Source organism: Carlito syrichta, unplaced genomic scaffold, assembly GCF_000164805.1.
Source record: "Carlito syrichta isolate Samal-C Ts95f unplaced genomic scaffold, Tarsius_syrichta-2.0.1 Scaffold287674, whole genome shotgun sequence".
NCBI classification, from domain to species: domain Eukaryota; kingdom Metazoa; phylum Chordata; class Mammalia; order Primates; family Tarsiidae; genus Carlito; species Carlito syrichta.
This window is the reverse complement of record NW_007231770.1, coordinates 26403-41720: the sequence shown is the minus strand read 5'-3', so window position 1 is coordinate 41720 and position 15318 is coordinate 26403. Positions and strand designations below refer to the sequence as shown.

General features: G+C 42.2%; 1 protein-coding gene across 7 annotated transcripts in view; it reads left to right on the top strand.

Moving 5' to 3' along the window:
- The window catches only part of ART3 (ADP-ribosyltransferase 3), a 79797-nt gene that overhangs the window by 52358 nt on the left and 12121 nt on the right, over positions 1 to 15318 (top strand). For 6 of the 7 annotated variants that reach the window (XM_008052917.1, XM_008052916.1, XM_008052921.1 and 3 more), the window contains exons 4-6: positions 11926 to 11958; positions 13787 to 13819; positions 14827 to 14856. In XM_008052917.1, the coding sequence (XP_008051108.1) occupies positions 11926 to 11958; positions 13787 to 13819; positions 14827 to 14856 (96 nt within the window). The remainder of the gene's footprint in view (positions 1 to 11925; positions 11959 to 13786; positions 13820 to 14826; positions 14857 to 15318) is intronic. The other variant, XM_008052920.1, reaches the window with a different exon arrangement.

The window sequence follows — 15318 nt, the reverse complement described above, 5'->3', positions numbered from 1 at the left end:
CAGAAAACAATAGACCACAGCTACAGACAAACCAACTCTCATACAAAAAATAAAAATAAAACATATAGTGATGCTAATAAAGAAGCTAACCAACCACCATGTTAGTGTGCTGTTCCTCTATACAAAGATGTGGTTTACAGAGAGAAGAAAAGAGAAAGGAAAAGGAAAAAAAGAAAAAAGGGAACAATACTGTAGGAATAGAATTAAGTCATTAAACTAATAGAATCAATGAAGCACACTCTGAGACATTTCGTTTAAGTCTAATGTCCTTTCAGGTCTGATCTCTAGTTTTCTTTTCAAGCTGGTAAATTAGTTTGCAGTTAGGGTCAGTTGCCCCTGATCTGCTGTGAAGGACAGTGCAGATTACCCTCCATTCAGCACTCTGGTCTATGTCTTTATCAAGCTTGTTTCTCCCGTTTCGGTGTTGTTACCTTGAATCACCAGCAGGTGGTGCTATCTCAGCTGCTCGCCCCAGAGGGGATGGGGCCGGACAGGAACAAGATGGCTGCCTGCCCCAGGGCAGGCAAAAGGAGCCTTACAGCGGCAGGCAGGACAGTCTTGGTTGCAGGAGAGGTGGCAGTGGTCCCAGCAGATCTTCCCTGAAGGGGTTTGATGTAGATTGCCAGGCCCAGGTGGTGTGATGTGCTACGGCTGTCACAGAGGCCGTGGCAGCAGCGGCGGCAGTGGCGGTGGGGGGAGGGGCTGCGGCAGCGGCGGTGTCACCATTTGCGCCGCAGTGACTGTCCAGTCCGTTGCGATGTCCCAGTGGTGGCAACGGCTGAGCTCCGTATGAAGAGCAGGCTGCGCTGTTGGGGTCCACAGCCCCCTGGGGCAAGAGTCAGAGACACACTGCAGATCTCCTTTGCAGAGGGCTTCAGAGACCGGGTTGCCCCGTCGCAATCTTGCCACTTCTTCAGGATGTTTTCTTTATCCCCAACATTCTGAAATGTTATGGTGTGTTATGCTTTGATGTATGAAAGTAAAGGATTAATAAAACCCTTCCTCCTTTCTCTTCTAAAAATGGCCTGCTAGGTCCTTCCAGTAGCACTGTTAATCTGTAATCTAAAGGTGGAATGACAGCTGGGTGACCATCAACATTGCCTGTGGTAAACATGACCCCTGATTAGTAAGGTGCATCTGGACTGGAAGGATTGTGAATGAGCTATAAATACTGGGGGAGGCCACTGCTTTGGGCTTTTTGGAATGTGGTGTGATAGACCCAGGTGCTCTCCTGTTGAGTCCTGGAAGGAGAGCAAGACTCTTGTTCCAGTCCTACTTAGGTTCAAAAGATACTGTTTTTATGTGTGGTACGAGGCTTCTAAGCTAGGGCGGTCCCTGCACCCCCCTGCATTGTCTTGCTTCCTTGTACCTGAGCTATAACTTGGAGGCAACAGAATACCCTGGATTGCTGTGTGGCCTTGCATTAAAGGGGCATGTTTTCTGCTGCCTGCTGCTAAGCAGTGTTCTGTGTTCTCACCAAATGTGCTGCAAAACCGGGAAAACCAGTGAGGGTTTGGCCTATTTGGGTCTTGCGAGTGTGACTCTCTGAATCAAAACCCACTGCTGCTGGGTCAAGTAGAGTGAGTGGTAGCCCACAGAAGTGGAATAAACATTTAGACCTTGACTGATATAGCCAAGCTGCTGTGAGATAAAAAGACTGGGCAGGAAGGTGCTGTGACACTGATCCTGGGTGGCATCAGACCCCCTTATGAGTGGATGGTGGAGCTGTGTGGCTGTTGAGGTGGCTGGTTGCAGAATTTATGGAAGTCTCATTCTTAGAGCCACACACTCGTACCACCAGCACCGTGAGCCTGTCAGTCAGTGCCTCCTCACATTTTGTACTCTGGGCACCAACTATTCTAGGGAGCAGATGAAGACTGGAGGGAGTAAATTAGTATTAAATGGAAAAGTGCTTATCAAAAAAAAAAAAGAAGTCATTGTTGGCTAGCATGTGGAGAAAAGGGAACCCTAGAGCACTGTTGGTGGGGATGTAGACTGGTGCAGCCATTATAAAAAACAGCATGGAGGTTCTTAAAGAAATTAAAAATAGAACTGCCATGTGATCCAGCAGCCCCTATTCTGGGCGTATCCCTAAAAGACGTGAACTCACTACCTCATAAGGCTGTCTGCACTCAGAGTAGCCAAGATTGGGAAACAACCTAGGTTTCCGTCAGCACCTGGGATTAAGGCCATGTGGTGTATCTATACAATGGAATATTATTGGGCCTTAAGAAAGGAAGAGATCCTGCCATTTGCCATGACATGGATGGGCTTGGAGGACATTGTGCTGAGTGAGATAAACCAGACACAGAAAGACAAGTACTACATGATGTCACTTACATGTGGGATGGATGTGGACATGTGAGATAGAGAAGGAAACAGTGGTTACCACGGGTGAAGTGGGGGAGGGAATGGAGAGAGGTCTGGGGGGACAAGGTAGCAGGTGTGTGGGCTGATCCAATGTAGAGATCTAACATGCAACATGAGGACTGACGTTAATAAAACTGTACTGGATTAGGACTTTTCCTGAAATGGATTTTAGAGCTCTTGTCACGCATACAAAGTAACTGTGAGATGAGGCTTCACGGTGGTAACCATTTTTCTATCTATGTGTGTCCTGTAACATCATGTAGTAATGATGATATGTTCATCTAGGAGGAGGAGAGGAAGGGAGGGATGGAAGCAGGAAGGGAGGAGCTCATCTCCTCGCCAGTCACGCATTGGACCTGGCAAAACCCAAGCCAGCTGGCAGGCATGTCTTCTTCTTGGTTCCTCCTGTTTCACAGTAGCTTGAAATGGGTCCTAGTTCAGAGCTGGGCCATGGAAATCAGCACGCACTACATACCAGGGGCTCTCTCCCTCCCCCTCCAAGCCCGTGACACTTCACCAGCATATCAGTCAAATACCCAGTTGCAGCTGGGCTGGCAGGAAGGCGACCACTTGGTGCCCCTGATGCGTTTGGCCAGGTGCCACTTGTGGAACCTTTAGTTGTGTAAAAGCCCTGGCTGCAGCGGCTGTATGCCACATGTAGCCCTGAGGTCTGGTTGGTGGGTTGAGGTGGGTTGAGGTGGGCCGGTAGAACAAAGGGTTTGTGAGTGGGCCTGGGATAGGACAAAGTGGTGGAGCCAGGGCTCAGACCCAGTGAGGAAGCGTGGAGGCAGTGGGGGTTATGCAAGGCGACAGGGCCCTCCAGTGTCAAACCAGCCATGAGGGAGGCCTCTGTGGGGGCTTCCAGGTGTGGTGTCTGGAGCCCTCTTTAGGCACTGCACTTGAGGGTGTCGATTTAACCCTGGCCTGGAGTCCTTGCTGCCGTCTAGACCTCACTGATGGGAACGCAGGATCAAAAACTCGAGAGGGATCTTCAGACCTGCTGTTTGAAACACTATTAAGAACAATACCCAGGTGTTTTCACCCCAGCCAGGAGGATAGGATTAGGATCTTGTTCCATTGTGGCAGGATGTAACTGTGCCTCTGGATGAAAAAATATAATATTTCTATGAGGAGTTAAAAAGTTTACTGTACTAAATTTAGTGTGCAAAACAAAGTCCTGTGTTGATGTTGAAAACTTGCCTCTGATTTCCAAAATAAAAACGTATTGTGGGTCTTACAAAAACAAGTTCACTAAATAATTTCAGTTTGTTAGGAAGTGGAGAGACTATCAGTGTCTCTTTAGCTAATATAGTTCCTGGTGACCGTAGATATTAATTTAGATGTGAATCCAAGACTATGAGAGTGAACCCTGAGTAACAAAACTCTTTCTACTTCCTCAAGAGAAAATTAGTACAGGTTAGCCATGTATGTTTTACTGTTTTTCTAGAAATGCGACAAGGGCAAAATGTCAGCTGTATAATCAGGCTACATTCCTTATCATTAAAAGTGACTTCATTGGGGCCAGGTGCAGTAGTGCACGCCTATAGACATAGCTACTCAGGGGGCTGAGATCGAAGGATCCTTGAGCCCAGGAGTTTGAGTCCAGCCTGGGAAACATAGCAAGACCCTATCTCTTGGGGGAAAAAAATTGCACTACTGGATAACTACACTTGGATTGGGAGGACTGTGAATGAACTATAAATACCTGGTGGAAGCCCATAGCTTTGGAATTCCCTGCACTTTGCCATGCAAATATGACAGATTTGTCAGAAGGAAACTTATAAGCAGAGAAATAATAGTGCGCACATCATCCCCCGAACCCTCATTATTTTCCTGAACAGAGCAGATGTAGATGATGTGGCCTTCTGACCAGTGTTTTATAGGGGGCCAGTCTGTGTAACACTCTGCATGTCTATAGAGTTGGAGGGATGGAGAATACTGTTCCTCGGCTGGGAAAGCGGTATTCTTGGAGAAGAGGCGCCTCTGGACTCCAGTGGCTTTTATTGCGTGTACTGAGACCTGTTCCACCAGCTCTCAACTAAGCCATCAAGAAGGGAGAAATGAGCCTGCAGGGTTATCCATGTTTATTTTTTAAAATCCATCCCACTCCTGGAGGGCTTATTAAATACAAGGTCTCCATTAGTTCTACAGCCTTCCTTGGTACTTCCTGGGAGTCGTGAAGTTTCTGTGCTGTTGTCTGGGATTGAGGCATTAGCAAGACCCATGTAGCTAGGCCAGATAGGAAGTGACAGAGCCAGCATCATGAGAAAGTCACATGGTGAGCCAATGCCTGAAATACTTTGGAAGGGTGTTTGGATTGTTTATTCATATTTACAGGAAACAAGAGAACAATTCACCATCACCTGTCAGTTTTGTTCATTACTGTCATATCAGTCTAGGTTCAGAGAGACAGAATCTAGAGGAAAAATGTGTTAAGACATTTATTGCAAAGAATTGGCTTATGCTCTTGTGCGGTTAGGCAAGGATGCTCTGAAACCCACAGGACAGGCTTCTGTCCACAGGAAGAGTTTCCTCTTCTGAGAAGTCTCAGCCCCTCTCTTGGGACTTTCAACTGATAGGACCAGTCCTACCTAGGTTATTTTGGAAATCTCCATGCTTAAAGTTAGTAGACTGGACTTTAGTCATAGCTACAAAATACTTTCACAGCAACAACTGGATTAGGGTTTTGTTGAATAACTGGGGACTGTATCCTAGGCAAGTTGGCATATAAAACTGACCCTCAACCTATATTAGTTATCCTTCACTGCAACACAAATTGCTCTAAACTTTAAGGACTTAAAACATATTCTCTCACAGTTGCTGTGGGTCAGGAATCTGGGAGAAGCTTAGTTAGGTCTTTTGACTATAGGTCTCTTCCAAGGCCGCCGTCATCCTAAGACTTGACTGGGAAGAACCTGCTTCCTAGCTCTTGCGCTGTTGTTGGAGGGATTCACTTCCTTATGAGTTGTTCAGCCAGACCTTTGTTCCTCAAGAGCTGTTAGCTGGAGGCTTCTCCACAGGCCTCTCCACAGGGTGGCTCACAACAGGGCAGCTCATTTCATCAGGGCAAGAGAGAGAGATCAAGAGAGAGTGCCAGCAAGTCACAACCTTTGACAGCCTACTCATGGAAGTGATATATCATCACTTTTTGTGTATTCTGTTTGCTAGAGGCAAGTTACTAGGTTCAGCCCACACTCAAGGGGAGAGGATTACCCAGGGGTGTGAATTCCAGGCACAGGATTATCGGAGCCATGTCAGAAGCTACCTACCACAATCCCAGCCCAGCTCATTACAGTATGTCACCTCCTTTTGGGGACAATCCAGATGGGTAGTCTTTTTTCTATTATAAGTTCTGTGGTGACCTCTGGGGGCAAAGGGAAGTAACCACAGAACCTCTGTCAGCAAAGTCAGCATCCAGCTTCATAAATGGGTGTTTTCATTCTGATTAATGTGGTCTTTCTGTTTCCTGAGGTCAGTCATCTGAAATGTGTTTATTTATGGAAGTAAAAGTAGGCATTTGTGCCCATCCATTCAGGGAGGTCAGAGCAAACACATCCACACAAATACATCCTTCTTCAATTCTGCTCTTTCTTCAGGTCCTAACTTTTTAGCACTTGAGAATTCAACCAAGGCAGAAGTTAGCATGGCTGTGTTCCACTTATCAGTAGCTGAAGATAGCCAGACCAGGCTACCCTGGAGAGATCTTCCTCGGGGAGGCTAGTGGACTTTTCTATTTGCATTTCTAGTTCCTTATCAATGATTTCCTTACTGTGGTGCCTTTTGGACATATACAGTTTCGCAGGCCCTGGAATCAGATGAGAGACTGTCTCATTTCCTGTTCCACATTGATTTTCACATATGCTTACTTTTTGTCACAATTGCTGAAGGTCCAGCTTTACAGATACGTCTCCTAACCAGAGATGTGAAAGACCTTTACAATGAAAACTACAAAACACTGCTCAAAGAAATAGAAGAAGACACAAACAAATGGAAAAATATTCCATGCTCATGGATTGGAAGAATCAACATTGTTGACATGTTCATCCTACCCAAGGCAGTCTACAGATTTAACGCAATACCCATTAAATTACCAAGCCTGTAATCCTAGCAGAGGCAGAGGCAAGAGGATTGCCTGAGTCTGCGGGTTCAAGACCAGCCTGGGCAACATCAAAAAATTAGCTGGGTGTGGTAGTGTGCCTATAGTTCCAGCTACTTGGAAGGCTGAGGTGGAAGGATCACTGGGGCCCAGCAGGTTGACGCTGGGGTGGCTGTGAGTGTGCTACTGCACTCCAGCCTGGGCGGACAGAGTGAGACTCCAACTCAAAAAAAAAAAAAAAAAAAAAAGTCAAGAAAAACTCAACCATACGTGATATCTGTCAGATGTTTACTCCATCTAGCTTAAGGTAGAATGTACTTTCCACACTACATGTTAGATTATGTCACATTCTGTTTGATGATATCAGTATTTTTTTTCAATTTTTTATTTTAAAGGTGTGGGGTACAATTCAGGGTTAAGTATACAAATGTTCATTATGCAGGTGCCCTTGTTGATGAGGTGTACCCCTCCCCCCACCCACCCCGGCAGAATCCCACTCGTTTCAATCTTCTGGATGTGGTCAGCCAGTTTTCCCAGCACCATTTACTGAATAGGTTCTCGTCTCCCCAGTGGTTGGTGGTGGGGGCTTTGTCGAAGATGAGTTGGCTGAGAAATTGAGGTTTTGCTTCTGGAATCATTTTCCTGTTCCATTGGTCTATACGCCTCTTCTTGTACCAACACCAGGCTGTTTTGATGATTGTAGCCTTATAGTAAAGTTTGAAGTCTGGAAGTGTGATGCCTCCTGCTTTGTTTCTTTTGCTAAGGATTGTTTTGGCTATTCGTGGTCGTTTATGTTTCCATATGAATTTCTGTATTGTCATTTCCAGGTCTGAGCAGAATGATGTTGGTAACTTAATGGGTATTGCATTGAATCTGTAGATTGCCTTTGGTAGGATGGACATCTTCACAATGTTGATTCTTCCTATCCATGAGCATGGAATATTTTTCCATTTGTTTGTGTCTTCTTGGATTTCTTTGAGCAGTGTTTTGTAATTCTCATTGTAAAGGTCTTTTACTTCTCTGGTTAGGAAGTCATGACTTTTTCAGTGAGATAGTCTGTCTCAGCCAGGCCCAATTACAGGCTGACCATAGCAGCCCTGCAAAAGGAGGACGTCCCTATGGCTAATACTTAATAATATAGTCTTGTTGCCAGAGATGCTAACCAACTATGAGTTTGGCCACTGATATTTTTAATTTCTTGGGGTCTGAAAGAGATAGGGGACTCCTGGGAGGGCTTTTTTTTTTTTAACTATTGTCTAGATTGCTTTTGAGGCTTCTTTTTTTTTTTAATTTAAGGATGTGGGGTATGATACAGGATTAAATATACAAATGGTTATTGTACAGGTGAAGTTTGGGTCTCACTTGGGCTTGCTGTGGAGTTCCCTGCTAAAATGACAGCTGTGTAATCTCCAGTCTTTACCAAGTTCAGAGATATTTAGGCTTGCCTTCTGGTAGAGAAATAGAGACCAGATAAAAACCTAGTACTGTCCTATTCATCCTACTCTCAAAATTTAAAAATAAAAAATGCAAAATAGATCTTCTGGGGGTATAACTGACAAATTACACATAAGTAAAGTAAAATTTAATAAATTTTGACATATGTATATACCCATGAAATCATCACCACAATCAAGATAATGAGCATTTTAGATCTATTTGTTACAGAAGTTTCTTCGTGTTCCTTTGAAATCTCTACCTCCTGCCTTTTCCTATTTCCCAATCCTATTCTCAGGTGTCTGCTGATGTGCTTTCTATCTCTATAAATTAATTGGCACTGTCTAGAGTTTCGTTCAGATGCTGCCATATAGTGTGTACTCTTTTTTGCTTAGCTTTATTTACTCAGCATCATTATTCTGAGAGTCATCCATGCTGTTACATGTGTCAACGGTTCATCCCACTATAGTGGGATAGTGGATATACCCCAATTTATTTGTCTCTTCACCTGTTGATGAACATTTGGGTTGTTTCCAGTTTTTAGCTATTACAAATAAAGCTTCTATGAACATTTATGTACAAGTCTCTGTATGGATATAGGCTTTCATTACATTTGGGTGAATACCTCGGAATGCCTTGGCTGGATTACATGGTAGGTGTATGTAAAATTTTGAAAGAAATGACCAAACTGTTTTCTCAAGTAGTTGTAACAGTTTACAGTCTCACCAGGAATGTCTAAGAGTCTGAGTTACACCACATTCTTGTCGACATTTAATATGTGTCTTTTTAATTTTAACTCTTCAAAATAGATGTGTGTCCAAGCAGAGTGGCTCACCCCTGTGATCCCAGCACTTTGGGAGGCCAAGGCAGGAGGATTACTTGAGCCCAGAAATTCAAGACCAGCCTGGGAAACATAACAAGACTTCATCTCTACAAAAATTTAAAAAAATTGGCTAGGTATGATGGTATGTGCCTGTAGTCTCAACTTTTCTGGAGGCTGAGGTGGAAGGACTGCCTGAGCCCAGCAACTTGAGGCTGTAGTGAGCGGTAATCATGCTACTGCACTATCACCTGGGCGACAAAATGAGACCCTGACTCAAAAAAGAAAAAATAGATATGTGATGGTTTTAATTTATTGTGGTTTTAATTTGCATGTTCCTAATGAATAATAATGTAGAACATCTTTCATGTACTTTTCATTTATATATGTTTAGTGAAGTATCTGTTCAGATTTTTTTGTCCATTTTAAGTGGACATTTAAGTGGACATCTGTTCAGATTTTTTTGTCCATTTAAGTTGTTTGTTTTCTTGTTATTTTTTGAGCACCATTTATGTATTCTAGATACAAGGTCTTTGATGTGTTATTTGCAAATATTTTCTCCCACTTTATGTCTTATCTTTTTATCCTCTTGACGATGAGCATAAGTTTTTAATTTTAATAGAGAACAATTTATCGCCTTAATCTTTTATGTATCTTTCTTTTGGTATCATATCTAAGACATCTTTACCTAATCCAAGGTCACAGAGATTTCTTTTCTTTTCTTTTTGTTTTTGAGTCAGAGTCTTACTCTGTTGCCCAGACTGGAGTACAGTGGCACGATCACAGCTCACCACAGCCTTGATTTCCTGGGCTCAGTAGTCCTTCGGCCTCTTCCTCCTGAATAACTGGGACTACAGACGTGTGCTACCACCCCCAACTAATTTTTTTATTTGCATGATTGGGTGCCAGACTCTGTGGTTGTACCTTGTTGTGTGTGTGGTAGTTTTGTATTTGTGAAAACATTCTTGAGCTTTGTTCTCATACGTAGTTACTTGAAAATAGTTTGATTCTTGTAGGACTTACTCTTCAGCTTTTTTAGGAGAACCTTTAATCTAGGACTAAGTATTTGCCCCTGCTAAGGTCATTCCCTCTGAATCTCTACCCAGTTCCTATGAGGCATAAGGTTTTCCAGGCTGGATGGTGGGCACAGGCATTATTCTTGGCCCTAGGATTCCTTCTCTGGCCATGGGGAGTTTTCTCATACACGTGTAAGCTGATGAGTGCTCAGCTGAAGACTTGAGGGAGACCCTTTGTTGAAGTCTGGAGTTCTCTGTGTGGCTCTCTTGTCGCTGGTACTCTGTCTGTAAAAACCAAATTATCTTGTATTTTCTTTGTGGAAAAAATTTAAGCTATTTAATGGTTATAATGTCATTGAGTTTCCTCTTTATTCTTGTTATTTTGGGGAAGTTATCTTTTGCTAGGAATTTGTCCATTTGTCTTTGTATTTCAAATATTTTTAATAGGTATAAAGCTGCTCATAGTATTCTAGATTTTTATATCTGTTGAATCTGTTGCCATGCTCCCCTTTTCATTCTTTCTATATTTGTACCTCTCTCTTTTATTTCTGGATCAATTTCTTATCCATTTTTAACCCTACCCTACTATTTGTTTACAAACTCAAAATAGTGTGATTACTTTCCTGCTGTTGAAAATGCACATGGAGCATTAAATCCATAGTCAAACAGGAGGGAGAGATGCAATCTCGACAAAATGCATCTGTGTTAAACATTCAAGATATCTATTCTCTACTATTTAGGAGGCTCTCAAAAATCGTGTGCATAAAAATCAATTGAAGTGCTTGTTTAAAATGCAGATTACAAGGTGCCTCCTTCCAGAAATTCCATAGCCATAGTCCTAGCTCGAGTCCTGGTATTTGCAGTTTTAATAAGCACTCAGGTGATTCTGAGGTATGTGACTGGAAAACTACTCTTGGAGAAACACACCCTAACTTGTACTACAGACAGAAGACAAAAGGTTTTGAAAACCTGTTGAGTGTTCCCAGGTCACAACTTTCTACCACATCCATAGCCTTTCCAGCGTCTGTCCCTCACCTGTTCTCACCTTCGAATAGGCCTTCTAGGCGAGACTGGCACCCATTCATTTCTTGCTTGACATAGTGTTTCATAATAGTCTCTAAAATGGATTTTTGAATTTCTAGTCTAGTTAAATGTCTGAGTTTAGCCTCAGGGTGCCATCCAGATTCTACCAAATCTGTTCTTTCCTGGACCAGTAGAAACTGGACCAAGTCACCTGGATTGGTTCAAAAGCCACAAATGGAGTGGGACTTGAAAGTAGATTAAAGAGCACATCTCCAGTAGTAGAGCCCAGTCTCTCAGGGACGCCTCCATCAGAGGAAAGGTAGCCTTGTCCTCAGATAGCTACGCTTCCAGGTGAGACCCGGAAATGAGACCACGTAAAGGCATCATAAAGCATCTAGACCTTCATGGTGCATTCCGGGAGCCCTTCATATGCTCATACTGGCGCCCAATCTGTATGCTTTCTTGTTAACCTTCTTACATTACTGCTATTGGGCATGCTGGCAGCTCCCCTTTCTGTTACATCTGAGGGGGATCACTGCAGCACTGATGACTTTTTTGAGGGCATCCCTGGCGAGAGCATCTAGGGTCTTACAAAGGTACTGTGAGTGGCCATGTTCTGGTCTCCAAAAATTGTAGATTTCCTCACATACAAGTGGGGGTCACCGACTCACCAACTCTGTTTCTCTATATGAATGTGAAGGGGCCCTGTTCAAATAGTAAAGGATCTTGGAGATCTGACTGAGATTCTTTTTCTCCAAAGGGTGGTAATTGATATAGTACACGAATGTTTGCTACTGGGGATGTTTAGTATCTGAAGAGAGGATTAATTGGACAGGTAAGTTTTCTTCTAAATTTTGAAGACTAATCACAGAGTAGAATGATAAGGTATTAGCCTTGGAGGAGCACTTGAAGGTCATTTGAAGTGACCTAGTAGAAGATTCAGATAAGGAAACTGCATTCCAGAAAGGTTAGGTGTTTTGTCAAAGGCGGTGTTTGGTGACTGTACTATAAGTACAAAAATGTAATTGTTCTGCAATTTGCATCCCATTAAATTATGGGTCTGATGGACTAGGAGCTGACAGATTAGACTAATAACCATAGACTAGTTGAAATCTTTAGTAGGGTAGATTATGCCTAACTAATAAAACTCTATCTTTGTGTTCCAGGACTGAAAACTGAAAATTGTGTCGACAACCTAGGTAAGATATGCATCAAAGTATTCTGTAATGGGAATGTTATCAGTTATTTCTCATAGTATGGGTCAGAGCCACCCCGCCACTGTACCATTCTTTTCTCAAGGCTTGCACTACTGTGAGTACTTCTCAGGCTGGGAGCCTACCCGCCTCTTCCCCACCCCCACTCCCAGCCTTACTTGTAGGGATTCTCTCACTGTATTGGCTTGGGCATGCAGGGAACATGCCATGGTCATCCTGGCCTGTCCTTATAGGAGCTTAAGTACTGCTGAACGCCCCACATCTCCACCATTTCTCACATGGCTCCTATACAAGGAACTAGCTCCTATACCTAAATCTTGACATTTTGGGAAATAACATTTAAGAAACTAATGAAGGAGTGGCATGAATATGGCTAGGGGAGAGAGAATGGGATGACAGAAGTAATGCAGTCTATGTCAGCATCCCTAGGGAAAAATAGGAGGCTGTAACAAATATAATCTTTTTTAGAGGACTGTGGGAAACATTTGCAAAGGTAGACAAAATTGTACAAGTATTCAGGAACAGCATTATGAAATAGGCACATTTGAACCAAAGCTACCAGGAAATGTCTTTCAACTGACAAATGCTCTGGGTGAATCCTTTAGAGAATTTTCTTATTAAAAATTTTGGTATATCTTTTCTAGGTATAGTGGGGAAAAAATTGTAAACAAGAGTCATTTTAGCTGTCTTCCTGGCTAGCTTTTCTATGAGTTCTTTTTCATGAAATTAAAATGAATCCGTATTATTGGTCTTTGAATTAAAATTTTATGCTTCTTATAATAGCCACATTTTAATGTATCTTAAATATAAGCAACTCAAATCTTTATTATTAGTAAGCATTTAAAAATAGACTGAGCATACTACCATGTAATGAAAATGTCAGTAGAAATGTTGGTTTGGGGTTCATAGGTTATTCGTGAACAAAGAATTAGACATGACACCAGACTCAGGACAGCAAGGGAGACTCTTATTGCAACAAGTAGAGCAGAGCAGAGTTTCTAAAGCAATCTAGTACACTCCTAAGAACAAAGAAGAGTGTGTTGTTCAAAGAGTGAGACAGTTCCATTTATTTCTTTGGTTTGGCTTTTGTAGTTTGCTTTCTTTGTTTTAGTCTCTAGTCTCGGTTGGTTAGCTCGCTCTTGGGCTTGTTTTCTCTCTTTATGGTTAGGTTATAAATCCTTCATGTGACCTTCGACATAAATGAATGTTTAGATATTGTTAATTCTACCTTGCTAAAGTTACAAGTGTCTTTAAACAGTTTCAGGGCTACACATCTTCTGTCTTTTCATGATTTATTACTCATCTATGCAATGAGCTCTAGTTTACAAGACCAAGCTAATGAGTAACATAAAACATAAGTCTGAAACTAAATGTCATAAAGGAAAGGAGTTTACATTTTTAGAATTTTAGGGAGTTTCAAACGAGTCCAACAAGATTGCTCCTTATCTAGGTTTGTTCATGTCTCTTTAAAGATGTGTAGCTTCTCCATGTCTCTTGGTTATTAGGCAGGTTTAATATGGCTGGTTTTTTGTTTTTTTTTTCCCCACCTCAAACGTTAGCAGTGATTTACTAGGTAAGGTCAGGCTTACATCAAGGAAGAGGGCAACCACATTCCTAAGGGCAGTGTAGAGGGAAAAAAAGTGCTCTTTAAATCCAAGTGGCTTTTATATTCGGCAGAGCTCATCATGAAATAAAATTCTAAAATGAGTAAATAAACTGAATGCCAGCTGGTTTCCTGTTTCTTACCCTTTTCCCTCTTTGTTCCCTGATCATTTCTACCTAGCTGCCTAACAAACTCGTGTTTGTATTTCAGAATATTCTCAACCTATCTATGTCTACAGCTCTGGTGAGTGTGTTCTAATTTTTAAAAAGAATCCTCACGTGGATATTTACTAACTCTTTCCTATCTAGTGGCTGCATGTCTTAGCTGAAGAAAAGGGGTACTTTACAGTATATATGGTACATAAAGCAGTAACATGGCCTGTATGAGAAGGGGAAAGTAAGACCTTATTCAGGGGAAATGTACCTTCCTCAAATAAGAGAGCTGGCTTTGTGGAGATCTGAATACCCACTGGAAAGTTTCCAGGGAGTAGGGGTGGAGGGACCCACAGAACTGTCATTTTTGACCGTTTCTGGACCTTGTAGGTATAGCTCTTTATTTAGTCATTGAGATGAGCCTGTGTGACACCAGGCAGGCAGGTGGAATACAAAACTCAGCATATTTGCGTCTCTCAAATATGCTGATGCCTGATGTTCGGTATCACTTGACTAAAATATCTGAGTAATTAGATGTTCTTTTTTAAAGTGTCTGCTTAAAGAGATATGGCCCACATCATTTCTTTGCATGTAAGTTCCTTATTATGTGTTTGGCCCATGTGGCTACAATAAATTTTTCTTTGTTGAAAAGAGAAAAAGAGTCCACTCGTTCCTTATACATGCAATTTGCTTTATGTTTGGGAAGATATGTCCTGTCCTGCTAGAAGTGAGTGCATTATGCCCCCTGAGAACTTGCTTAGCAATCTCTCTTTTTATTAGCCATCGCATCACAAGTTCTACTGATCACTTCATGGACTTCAGCTGACTCTTCAAATAGACATTTTCCTGGCTCCTTGAGGTCCTCAGGAGACTAAGTATATGTGATGACTTTTCTTAATAGAGAGGGCCAGAGGAAGCTTCCAGTCCATTAGCCAAGGTACATTTAGACTCTCGCTGACACTTAAATTTAGAAGCAGTGGTTTACTGGACATATCAAATGGTTCTTTATGACCAAATTACCTGAAAATTGTTTTGCTGTAGCTATAGTAACTCTCAGTTCCCATCATTAAAACTGATAAGCTTCTTTTTGTAACTCAGGTGAAAAAACCCAGAAGCTTGAAGACTCTGGTAAGACATTTTTATAAACTCTGGGGGCTTACATTTTATACTTTACTGGTAGGAGCAGGCAGGAATGGCATAGTAAGGAAAAGTGAGAAGAGGCAGAGGCCACCTTAGCTTTCTGGTCTGGTATATCAGAGGCCCTCCTGGGTTGCAGATAGAATTCTTCATACAAATGACACAGCAGCTCCGAGTCTCCTGTCTAACAATCTAGGTCTTTCCAGCACATAGAGGAAGGCCTGACTTGTTATTCCACACACTCTTGTGACCTAGGTGTTGGGCAGGGCAGAACAAATGGCATTGTTTTCTCTAAATTGAAATGATTATTCTGTGTGTTTAATTCTGCCTCCAGCAATCTGAGTAACAGGTGCTGTTAGCTACGTCCATTAGATTATTTAGTATATTTCAAAGTGTAACTCATCTTCAAGTATTTGCTTTTGTTTGATTTTTTAAAATGATATTCATCAAATG